General features: G+C 35.5%; 2 protein-coding genes across 5 annotated transcripts in view; one reads left to right on the forward strand and one right to left on the reverse strand.

Annotated features, from left to right (window-relative positions):
• Window positions 1-11,589, reverse strand: LOC123526247 (uncharacterized). Of its 3 annotated transcripts, none has more exons than XM_053522891.1 (5): window positions 11,478-11,589; window positions 5,677-6,303; window positions 1,955-2,113; window positions 1,229-1,727; window positions 1-426 (listed from the first exon to the last, which is right to left on the reverse strand). In XM_053522891.1, the coding sequence occupies exons 2-5, from the start codon at window positions 5,815-5,817 to the stop codon at window positions 146-148; spliced, it is 1,080 nt and encodes a 359-aa protein (XP_053378866.1). In that variant the 5' UTR covers window positions 5,818-6,303; window positions 11,478-11,589; the 3' UTR covers window positions 1-145. The 3 variants fall into 3 exon arrangements, with proteins under 3 accessions (XP_053378866.1, XP_053378864.1, XP_053378865.1); XM_053522889.1 differs by lacking the exon at window positions 11,478-11,589 and adding an exon at window positions 8,775-8,917; XM_053522890.1 differs by lacking the exon at window positions 11,478-11,589 and adding an exon at window positions 8,568-8,717.
• The window catches only part of LOC123526248 (uncharacterized), a 22,713-nt gene continuing 21,159 nt past the window's right edge, over window positions 10,577-12,130 (forward strand). The window contains exon 1 of one of the 2 annotated variants that reach the window (XM_045305316.2): window positions 10,577-10,700. The gene's annotated coding sequence lies outside the window, so the exon portion shown is untranslated. Of the gene's footprint in view, window positions 10,701-11,712; window positions 11,822-12,130 lie in introns of those variants that run through there. The other variant, XM_053522888.1, reaches the window with a different exon arrangement.

The following is a 12,130-nucleotide window of genomic DNA, read 5'->3' on the forward strand; positions in this document are numbered from 1 at the left end:
TCATCAACATGGCTTTCGAGCTGGCTTGTTTCTCTCATGGATAATAGGAAAACAAAGTCGAAGCCTTTCATGGTGTTCACCTCTTCCTCAGTGAAATACATTTTCTGTTCTTCTTTCGGAGATTGAGAAAAGCACCAAGCTAGAGTCATACGCTTGACGTAAGAGGTTTTCCCAGTGCTGCAGGTGATGCTAAATATATGTCTTGACATTCTTTGGATTCTTTGAAGAAAATCTCATGATATGATGATATTTGCCGGCTTTGGTCTATATCTTGATTTATGTACGGCCCCTTTTCATATTCCTTACATTTCAAAGTGGGTGATACATAGAACTGTAGCAAAGGCACCTCGTTTTCTTCTCGAACCGGTGATACAGGCAGGTTTATATGTAGTTTTCGGCATAACTCTATCAAGTCTTTCCGCAATTCTGAAAAAAAATGATAGAAATATAATTATCTTGACAAAGAAAGTTATTTTTCTAATTTATCAACTTGCTTTTACTTACTGAAATTCCAAACCAACAAAACAAAACAAGGCAATTAAGTAAATGTTAATAGACTTGAAATAAATACCGGTAGAATAAGATCCCTAAAATGCTCCATACTGATGAAGAAGCTGTTTGAAAAAACTCATATGTCCGTTGTTTGGGAATTATTTCTTGCTATGCATATTACATTGAAATTTTGACCTATGGACCCCATAGTCATTACAAGTAAGTCGCTGACGGCGTTCAGTTATTTTTGAATAATGTTCTTATTTCCCAGCATTCTTCAGTTATGAACTAATGATTCCAAAATTGATAGGAGTCTTTACTGACCCCGAACAATAAAATGAAATTTATGTACAAATTCAAAGTCATTCTCCTATCAAAAGCACTCTTCTTCAAGATTAGTGCTTGTGTGTGCCTTTGACCTAATGCATTCTGGCCGCAAAATCTAAAGAAATCATTTCTTTACAAAGGACAATCAACTTACGAAGTTTATGTCTGTATTTCAACGTTCTATTGGGTATGTGATTGGAAACCAAAGTCTGTTTCACCTTGACCGTAGATATACAGACCATAAAATCAAAGCATTGTAATGAAGTCTTCCGCCCATATTAGAAACGGTTTGAAGTTTCTGTGTTGTCAACATCCTTAAAAGAAGGCTGGTTTCATGTTAAAATGGCGTAAGCGTAGCTAGGTTTCTCCTTCAAAGTAGATGCATTAAAAGACGAATAAATGCACTTACCACTCTTTAATTTAGGATAGTCTTCTGATTCGGATATTCGTTCACCCAGCGCTCTTGAAGATGATGCACTTCTTCTCATACTGGCGACAGCCCTTTCTTCCTCTTTTTTTAAAGTCATTCGCAATCGTTTTGATTCTTGGCCTAATGACTGTTTGTGTTTTAATGCTTTACGTTTTAAAGTTTTTCCTTCTTTGATGACTGCCCTTTTCTCTCTTTTTGCTAACTCTTCAATTTCAACAATTGCGCAGATTTTGGATGATATGATTTCTTGCAAGATGTCAGTTGTAAGTTGATTGAAAGTGTTAGCTGAATTTGCAACTTCACGTAGAAATGCCATCTGTGCCTCCTGCATTTGTCTATTTAGTCTCTCACCTTGAGTATTTATGTAATCTACTTTTTCGTTTGCTGCCTCTGACAGATTCTGACGTTGCTGCTTTATGAAATCTTCAATTGCGTTTGTTACATCTGAAGAACTTACATTCAGGCTTTCTACCTTCAACTGAAATGGTATTTATTTTTCAGATTTGATGCAAATATTTGTATCTCAAAAAGCAAGTTTGACAAATGATATCATTTAAAAGCGCTGTATTGAAATCAGCTAAACAAACCCTTGCAAATTCATTCTTCAAATTCCATGTTTCCTTTTAGAATATGAACATTTATATAAACGAAAACAAGAGGAATGGGACTGAATGACATCCACAAAATAGATGTATAAGTGTTTACCTCATTTAAAATCTTGACTGCATCCTGGGCCTTCTTCTGATGCATGAGGCATTTTGTATCTGATAATACATTCACCAATATATCGATATAATCTTCAAAGGATGCGTCATCAACCCCAAGATCAGGACAGTGACGGAATGCTTTGCCAACTTCACGTGCCTAAAACGTTAGTTAAAGAAATTATCAACACATTATAAAACAACATTTTGCGAATATTTACAATGATTGCTAATATTTATACCATAGCATTATCCGCACCTAAATCTTAGCTCTTTGATAGATATACAAAGACCTTATACATAAAGGACTGTTAAGTTACCATGTATAGTTGTTTGTTTTGTTTCTTCGTCTGAAAACGACTTTAATAAAATCTTAATATAATAATATCGTGCTCCTTATCAGTCAGGTAGATGCTATACAGCAGAAATTATAACTATTACATGACAGTAGACGCAAATGCATGATTCAGTGGCATCTTAGAAAACATCTATTAATGTAAATATATCTAGATGATGATATTAAATAGCACGCTCGACTATTTGAAAATGTTTGCAAACAGAGAAGAGAAAATGACAGAAATCTGTGAATGCAAAAAAATATATATATATATATATTTATGTCAGTGTGTGGGTGAAATGCAGGGTTTAAATGGGCAGTAAAACAGGACTGCAGAAGTGTCATATGGTACAAGACAATATGGGATAAAACGATATAAGTAACAGTGAGAAATACTTTGGGGAGGAGTTATGTAGGAGGTTATGCGGAAAATAAAAGATGGAGGGACTGGGTCGGCAAGAAAGTGAAATGGTAGGGATAAACCTTGCAGAGGCGGTTAGACAATAAAGGGTACTAAGAGACATAACATACAGTAGGTGTTAGTTAAAGAAGATACAGAAAAAACAAGTGAATGAAGTATTGCCATGCAATACAAAGTCCCCTACTGGAAGGCACCTACTACTGTTTGCAGATCAAATTGCCCTTTCGCCTTCTCTTAAATCGATAGACTTGTACCTTTACGTCACAAAAGAAGCGATGCTGAAGCTATTTTTGGATCTCGTCTATACAGGTAACTCCGCCTTTCCGATACGAGTAAAAAATACTGAATGAATTTGTTTACATTGGCTGCATCACCGAGAAATGATGATTAAAATACTCATAAATACTGTTGGAACGGGTGTTTAACCGGATTGTAACAGATGTACCAAATCTAATCTTCATTGAATCTTGCCACAATGCACACTACATTTAGGTAGCGTGGATGTGAAAAAAAAGACACAACTCTAATAAATTACAGGCCTTTTTCTGCCTAAATTTCAGTACCTTTTGCTGCAGAATTTTCTTTTAAATAATGTATCTCGTGTTTAGTTTTCACTATAAATATAAAACGTGCAACTCTATCGATCTGAAAAAAGTTGAAGGGGCAATTTGATCTGCAAACAGTAGTAATTGTTTCTACTGCAGTATAACATAATGAACTGATATATGTCATGATGTATAAACAATACTGTACTATATATACAATATGTTATAACAAAACACTTGGATTAAAATTTGCATACATAAAAACCTACAGTTGTTTTCATATTGAATTATTTTGGCCAATAATAAAAAAGTTATCATATAAGTTATCTATAGTAACAACAAAGAGGAATTAAAAAAAAATCTATTATAAGTCCACATAAAACTCTTTCCCAGGTAGAGATAGGTCAAAATATATCTAAAAATTCAATGTAACATGAATGTTCTACCACAGAAAAGTGGTCTCGATTTTCTCCCTACGGCCTGTAATAAAAAAGTAACAATATAATTTATTTATAGTAACAACGAAGGGAGGTAATTCTTAAAACAAGGGTGTCTCATGGCAATGAACATTTGTGCCAAGTTACATCAAAATCCGTCTATGCATGAGAAGAAATGCTCTGGACAAAGTCATTCTTAAATTTAACCTTTGACCTCTAAATATGACCTTGGCCTTAGACCTAGGGACCTGGTTCTTGCGTCAGACAATCCGTCTCATGGTGATGAATATTTGTGCCAAGTTTCATCAAAGTCCCTCCATACATGAAGAAGAAATGCTCCGGACAAAGTCATTTTTGTATCTGAACTTTGGCCTCTAAGTGTGACCTTGACCTTATACCTAGGGCCCGAATTTTGCGCATGACATTTTGTTTCATCCAGGGGAATATTTGTGCCAACTGATATTTAAATCCTGTCTTGCATGACAGTTATAGACCGGACAGGAAAAAATCCTATTGACCTTTCATCTCTAAGTGTGACCTTGACCTTTAAGCTAGGGTTCTGGGTGTTGCGCATGACACGTCGTCTCATCATGGGAAACATTTATGCCAAGTAATATTGTAATCCCTTGATGGATGGCAGAGTTCTGGACCGGACAGGAAAAAAGCCTTGCTGACTTTTGACCCCCAATTGTGACCTTAACCTTTGAGCCAGGGGTCCGGGTTTTGCGCATGACACGTCGTCTGATCATGGAGAACATTTGTGCCAAGTGCTATCAAAATCCCTTAATGAATGACAGAGTTATGGACCGGACAGGAAAAAAGACCTGCTGACATTTGACCCCCAATTGTGACCTTGACCTTTAAGCCAGGGGTCCGGGTTTTGCGCACGACACGTCGTCTGATCATGGAGAACATTTGTGCCAAGTGATATTAAAATCCCTTAATGAATGACAGAGTTATGGACCGGACACGAAACAGACCCTGTTCATGCCGCTAAGTGTGACCTTGACCTTTGAGCTAGGGGTTTGAAAGTTGTGCATGACACATCGTCTTATTATGAGGTACATTTGTGCCAAGTAATATTAAAATCCCTTCATGGATGGGAGAGTTATGGACCGGACAGGAAAAAAGCCATGTTGACCTTCGACCTCCAATTGTGGCCTTGACCTTTGAGCTAGGAGTCCGGGTCTTGCGCACGACACGTTGTCTTATCATGGGGAACACTTGGGCCAAGTAATATTACAATCCCTTCACGGATGACAGAGTTATGGACCTGACACGAAATTGCAGACGGACGGAATGACGGAAAAGCCCATTCCTATAGTCCCCGAAACTAGTTTTCAACCAGTAGGGAACTAATAAAGTTTACCATAACATTAACCAACACAATTACAGAAGTTAACCTTGATCATTTAGGCAACTGCCCTTAAAACAAACGATACGCATTGACAAGACAAGTCGCTCTGCGGTGTGATCATCGTAGAATAGTAGTAAAGAAGAAGTTTGCAATAAAATAGAAAAAAGGTGGAAATTACACAGGTCGCTAAACACGACAAAAACGAAAACGTTGAAGGCTTGTTTTGATTGAGCCTGTTTATGGAAGGTAGTTGAAATGGATGCTACCGTCCGCGCCCTCTAGCCCCGGGTTGAGCAGAACTCAACATTTACACATGCTACAAGTACAAAAAACAATTTACAGACATCCGCAGATGTCTTCATACGGCGGTGCATATGGAACTTTCAATGATACACTAGCGTCAATTCCATGAAAAGCGGCGTATGATCCCCAGTTAAAATAATGGGTTTGTCCTAAACGAGATAACAATGGGAAGAACTAAACAAACTGGAATTTAGAAAGGGGATCTGAGGTTATGGAGCTAACTTCAACCGAAATGCAATGCCGACTTCGACACCGACGCCAGAATGAGTACAACAGCTCTTCTTATTCACTGAATAGTCGAACTAACTATAAATGTTATTGACCTTAATGATGTCGTTGCTTGTCTTTGACAAATCATCTGTGAACTTGGTTTGAAATCTTTTGTTATTGATAATAACATTCAAAACGCCATTAAAATCTACGTCTTGGAAAGTAATTGCGTCGGCATATCCTTCTCTTGGCATGAAACATTTGACCAACTCCACTGGTTCAGTACACCAACGTTCGGCATTGGTATTCTTCCATGACGGTTTTGAGAACCGATGTTCACTTCTTATTTTATCAACAAACTTGTCACAGATGTTGTTCGGACATGGCCTATGTTGCCTTCCGGGCTGACCATGAATACTGCATTGTGTACCCCTACTCCTGTTACAAAAGTCCTTCGTTGGACAGAAAAGTACATTTTCTATACAACAGCTGCAGCAAATTGTTCCCCTTCTAACCCCTTTCTGTGTGTAAACTTCTTTCAGTATTTCTTGCTGGAATTGCTCTGCGTCTTCAATAACTAAAGGCTCGATTCCTTCTTTTGTGTAATGAATTGCTTCCTAGTTTCAACCAGTTTAGAAATGTCTCCGAATCAAGCTTTGGGAAACGTTTAGCCATACTTTGTATATGACCACTATAAAAGAACTCATCGACTTCCACTTTCTTGTAAAAAAATCGACAACCTGGAATTTAAAATGTATATATAATTACCTTTTATTGTGTCAGTGCATTGTTTAACCTAAGAAAACAATTTGGAGAGGATTTATTTTGCCAGAAAATGGTTGAAAATACATTCACTTTGGAGAGAGAAATGAGGACGAATTTCGGTCTCCAAAAACCAGATAGAGCATTGTTCTTTAATTTCGAAACATTTTGTCAAGTAAGTACGACTTTTTTTAATATCTCATTGACACCAAATTTATAATAAACACACGACAATTTTAGCAATTCCTTCAAAATTGTCATGTACAATACAATAAAATTTGGCAACAGTTTGTAAAGCTCGAGTGCAATGGTATGTAAAGATTCAAAAGGTTTTAAACAAGATTTGTGATAAAAATCTAAGATTTTTAGATATAATATGAATCTTTACATTGCGCAAAATTAATGATTAGATAGAATACATGATAGTGTTTCTAATATCATACCCATAGGCACGAAAAGTAGAGTCAACAATTTTCGAAGATTCCTGTCGTAACATTAACAATGCATATATACGCCACATATATAAAAGCGCAACGTTGCAATATTTTGCTTATTACGACATGCATTTTTTTCCTTATGTTACACCTTAAAATGTCGCAACATTGTGTTTCCATAAGGCGCCGTTTTACTATTTATTCACTATTTTGTAATATCCAACATTCATTTTGTGGTATTCTATATTCATTTAAATACGATTTTTTTTTTGAAATCCTTAATTCAATTTAATGACGTCCTAAATTCATTTTGGTTATAATTAATTAATTAAATAACATCACAAAATCGAATATATATTATGTGTGGGTTCGTGTTAAGCGTCTTTTTCCACATTTTTTCGGTCATATAAACGAGATAACAAATGCCCTGCTTTATAGAGATGCCTCACTGGTATATCACGCTGGACAAATACAACCTGATATACCATCAAGTCACATTAAGAAACACCTTTGACTTCTTAGTGTAACCTTGACCTTGGAGTTTGGGGTCTGGGTCTTGCACATGACACCTCATCTCATTATAGGGAACATGTATGCCAAGTAATTTCAAAATCCTTCATCAATGGCAGAGTTATGGACCGGACAAGAAACAGACCATGTTAACCTTTGACCTCTAAGTGACCTTGACCTTGGAGCTAGTGGTCTGGGTCTTGCTCATGACACGTCGTCTCCTTATGGTGAACATATATGCCAAGTAATTTCAAAATCCCTTAATGAATGGCAGAGTTATGGACCGGACACGAAACATACCCTGTTAACCTTTGACTTGTAAGTGTGACCTTGACCTTGGAGCTAGGGGGTCTGGGTCTTGCGCATGACACGTCGTCTCATTATGGTAAACATTTATGCCAGGTTCTTTTAAAATCCCTTCATGGATGGCAGAGTTATGGACCGGACACGAAACTTACCTTGTTAACCTTTGACTTGTAAGTGTGACCTTGACCTTGGAGCTAGGGGGTCTGGGTCTTGCGCATGACACGTCGTCTCATTATGGTAAAGATTTATGCCAAGTTCTTTCAAAATCCCTTCATGGATGGCAGAGTTATGGACCGGACACGAAACAGACCATGTTAACCTTTGACCTCTAAGTGTGACCTTGACCTTGAAGCTAGGGGTCTGGGTCTTGCGCATGCCACATTGTCTCATTATGGTGAACATCTATGCCAAGTTATTTCAAAATCCCTGTACGGATGGAAGAATTATAGCCCAGACAAGAATTTACCAGACGCAAGGACGGACGCACGGACGGACGGACGGACGCAAGGACGGACAGTGCGATTTTAATATGCCCACCTTCGGGGGTATAATGATAACGGTCTGACCAAGCGACATCTTTAAATCGATTAAGTGATATAACAAAATCGATTTACTTTTTGATATACTTAATTCTATTTAATGATCTCTGTAATTCATTTTGTTATGATCATTTATGAATATCATAAATAGAAGCAAAGAAATCATTTAATTGAATTATGGATATATAATAAAATAAAGTGATTTATAGATATCTTTAAAAATCATTTTGCGATATTCAAAGTGCATTTAATGGCATCAAAAAAAATGATGATTTTATGATATCAATAAATAATTATTAATTAGAGCTAACGTACGATATCAGAAAATGAATTTGTGATATCTATAAATGTATAAAGATATCAGAAAAGAAATTATACCCATACATCACAATACTGAATAACTAGTTTAATTAAAGACAACATTTGTTTCAAACGTGCAGAACGATTACTTACATCCACACTGAGGCAAATTACACTACAATGTATTATCGTTATCAATACATATGGCGAAAACATAAAACTATAGTTTCAATGTATATACTCGTCTGTCGCATTAATTAGGAAAAAAACATTCGTTGTACAAAAATACCGCTGACCTCAAAACCAACTACAACGAATACAATGTAAATGCAAACACACAATGAGGTACAACATATTCACCTGCTACAGGTTAAAATCTCATATTAATTAATAATATTCCAAACTGCACATTACAAAGACAGGTAGCTGAACAATCAGAAAATAAAGTAATCTGTTTTATCAGTGTCAGGTTTTCCCGTCTGATTTTCCGAAAATAGTACATGTATTTGAAACAAGAGCATATATTACGGAAATGCCCGAACTCACATCCCACGAACGTTAACGAAACGCTGTCGTCATATTCACTGGGAAAATCCCATCTAAGGCCAAGACAATGTTATATTCAGTGTCCGTTACATGTTTTGCTGAACGGTTGTAGCATAAGTTAAATGTGTGCATTAAAGCAATAAAATATACTAAAATCCTTAAAATTCGTTTATGTTTTACCATGTGATTTTTTTTCGTTCTTGCTGCCTGTTTAACACTTGTAAACATTTTTTATGCGATTATACTCGAAAGCTGCTATTTATTTATAGAACATTGATAAATTATTTTAAACCAGTCTCATTTATAATAGTTAAATGCGACATAAATTTCATTGATATTAGTTATATCTTATACATGTTTATGTCCAACTTATTTCAACTATATTAAGTAGTTTTGTCTTTTGTTATTAGAGGGTTAATAGTATAAAACAATAACAACAACAACAACACAAATATCATTATCATAAATGATTAGGTATATAGAAATTAAGACTACACGAATAAGCTAACTAACAAAAAATATAGGTGCGACCAGGATTCAAGTCCGAATGAGCCAAGTTTTGTACCCAGTATGGGAGTCTATGTTATCAACAAGTCACCATGATGTAAACTCTAATGTTCACAATGTTTAACATCGATGGTTTTTCTCTATATTTCTGAAGGATATTCATACTAGCTCTTCTATGTTGCATACCAAACTTGAGCAATGATATTATACCACTTATACTGCTTGTATGAATGTTTTTGTATCTAATATGGGAGTCTATGATGTACCAACGTCTAACTTTTCACTAAGTGAACTGTGATTTGTTTTTATTTAATTAAATAAGTCGTTTTCCCTTTTAATACCGAGCGCTAAGTGAGGACATTACTGTTACCATTTTTCATGTCTTTGCTATGACGTAAACGGGAATCGAACCCATGACTTGCCGCATTCGGAAGCGGACGCTCTACCACTAGGTTACCGAGGCGACCGAGGCCGTCTAAGGCTGCTTTACAATATTAATTCTTTTAATACAACAGGGAAGGAAATGGATTGAGAATGCAAAGGCAAATAATTACTTTGTCTATGTCTCCTTTATTTCTGACAACTTAGGGGATAACAGAAGTCACTGTAATTGACTTGCAAAGACTTGACAAACTTGCAAAGTAGACTCTTACAATGACATTTTCTTAAAAAAAAACTTAATGCTGTGTATAGTTTTCGAGACATTCGTAATTAAATAGACCAAACTGTCTATAATTTCAAATTATTTTAGAATCCCTGTTCAGTTTGATTTATTCTCCTAAGGGTTGGGGTAACATCCACCACATACAGTTTCTGATTCAAGCACAACTGCATTATGATGGAATCTATTGTATAGTAATTAAGTCATTTTTAAATCAGATTTCTTTTGTAAAATCTAACACAAAATATACTAGTCGCACGATAAGACATGACCTTCTTTTCTTACAAAAATTATCTCCCTTTTTAAATCAATGTATACAAAAAATCCATGTGCAAGAGGTCATTATTATTCTGACAAATTTTTACAACTGTCTGAACTGCAAAGTTGGCACCCGATATTGCAGTGTAGCACACACGTGCGCCACCACTGCGTTCGGGGTATTACCCGAGAAGGAAGTAGTACTATAAATATATTTAACAAAAATTATAATATACGTACACTTTAAATCGACTTTACGTGGAATTGAAAACAGTGTTGTATGGGAATATGGAATAAATCTCTATATGAATTTTGTGAGTATAAAACATTCTAATGTTAATAAATTGATAATTTTTGTTTATATCTTAGTTTATGCGAGTGGATTTAGCAATATTAATTAGATAAGATAGGCCTACGCCTAACTGGAGGGATAAAGTAGCTGGTAGCTGTTCCTGTTTAACTGATTCTGCATATTTCTGTTCACTTATATTTTGCATTGTCAGCATATCTCGTAGAACCTAAAAATAAAACTTTGTTGTTTATAATTAAGGTATTAAGGTAAACATATTGTGAGTGAGGGCCTCTGTGGTGAGATGATTAGATCCTTTAAGATTCTTGTTCTTGTTCGGCTCGTCACAAAAGCTACCCAACCAACTTGCGAAGTCGCCACATTGCCTAAAATGTGTCTTAAATACTAACAACACAACAATATCATTGCATGCCATGATAATAACCGAACTGACAGTTTACATGAGGAATGGATAAAAACCTAACATACACGAAATCGTGGAAGGATAAACAACTAAATGACTAATATTCTATAGAAATGAATGAGTTCACATGTACATGGTCTGATTATTGTACACATTACTTTGTTAGAGGTATCGTCTTCAAACTTTGTCATTAATTTTACAAGATGTTATATGTACGCCCATTACAGTAAAATATTTTCATATTAATATTATGCAAATACATGTAGCAATATTTGCAAAAATCTGGATAAACCCTCGAAAATAATTCACTATATACTTCAAAATAATTTATATCAATGCACATAATTAGGTATAACGATAAAAGAAATTATTACATACCACAGATGTTCGAAGTTCTGTGACCTCCCCACCCACACTCTGTCTGCCTATGTCTGTCTCTCTCTCTTTCTCTCTCATCGTTTTAGAAGAATTGCGTTTGTTTCAAATCTTGTATATCTAATAACGTAAGAGATTTTTAGTGGTGCTAATGGAATATTTTGATACTGTTTAAATGTTATTATATATATGACTAGTTATAAAAAATAATAATATGACATTTTCACACGGTTTGTAGGGGAGAAAAGTGGGGGGATGCATAGATTGACATGTGTGAGTGGGTCACAGAACTTCGAGCATCTATGGTTCATACATGAAGCACGGACTAACAGTTACATTTTCGTTCGGTAAGGTATTTATCCATTTTAAGTTCGTATTTATCCAGCGCTGTATCTTATACCAGTCAGGAATTATCTTCAGATCCAAACCCACCTCATAATCAATACAGTTTCTAGGCTATAAAAATGAATTTCAAACTTTGATACTGTTACACAATGTCATAGAGATGTTTATTGAACTTAAACAGTTGGTAAGTAAGGTATTATTGCATTTTCTGGTACCTTAAAACCGTCGGAAACACAAAAATGTTCATTTTGAAGACTTTTTCGTACAGTTGAATGAATTCCAGCGACATAAAGTGATTAGTCGAACAAAAT

The sequence above is a fragment of the Mercenaria mercenaria genome, chromosome 14 (assembly GCF_021730395.1).
Source record: "Mercenaria mercenaria strain notata chromosome 14, MADL_Memer_1, whole genome shotgun sequence".
Classification (NCBI taxonomy): domain Eukaryota; kingdom Metazoa; phylum Mollusca; class Bivalvia; order Venerida; family Veneridae; genus Mercenaria; species Mercenaria mercenaria.

Bases quoted from the DNA above. Each gene is read 5' to 3' on its own strand.
- LOC123526247 (XM_053522891.1), bottom strand. From the start codon at position 5,817: ATGCCAAGAGAAGGATATGCCGACGCAATTACTTTCCAAGACGTAGAT. The intron at 2,114-5,676 runs GTCAATAACATT...CTAACGTTTTAG, and splicing joins CAAGCAACGACATCATTAAG to GCACGTGAAGTTGGCAAAGC. The intron at 1,728-1,954 runs GTAAACACTTAT...ATACCATTTCAG, and splicing joins CAGTCAAGATTTTAAATGAG to TTGAAGGTAGAAAGCCTGAA.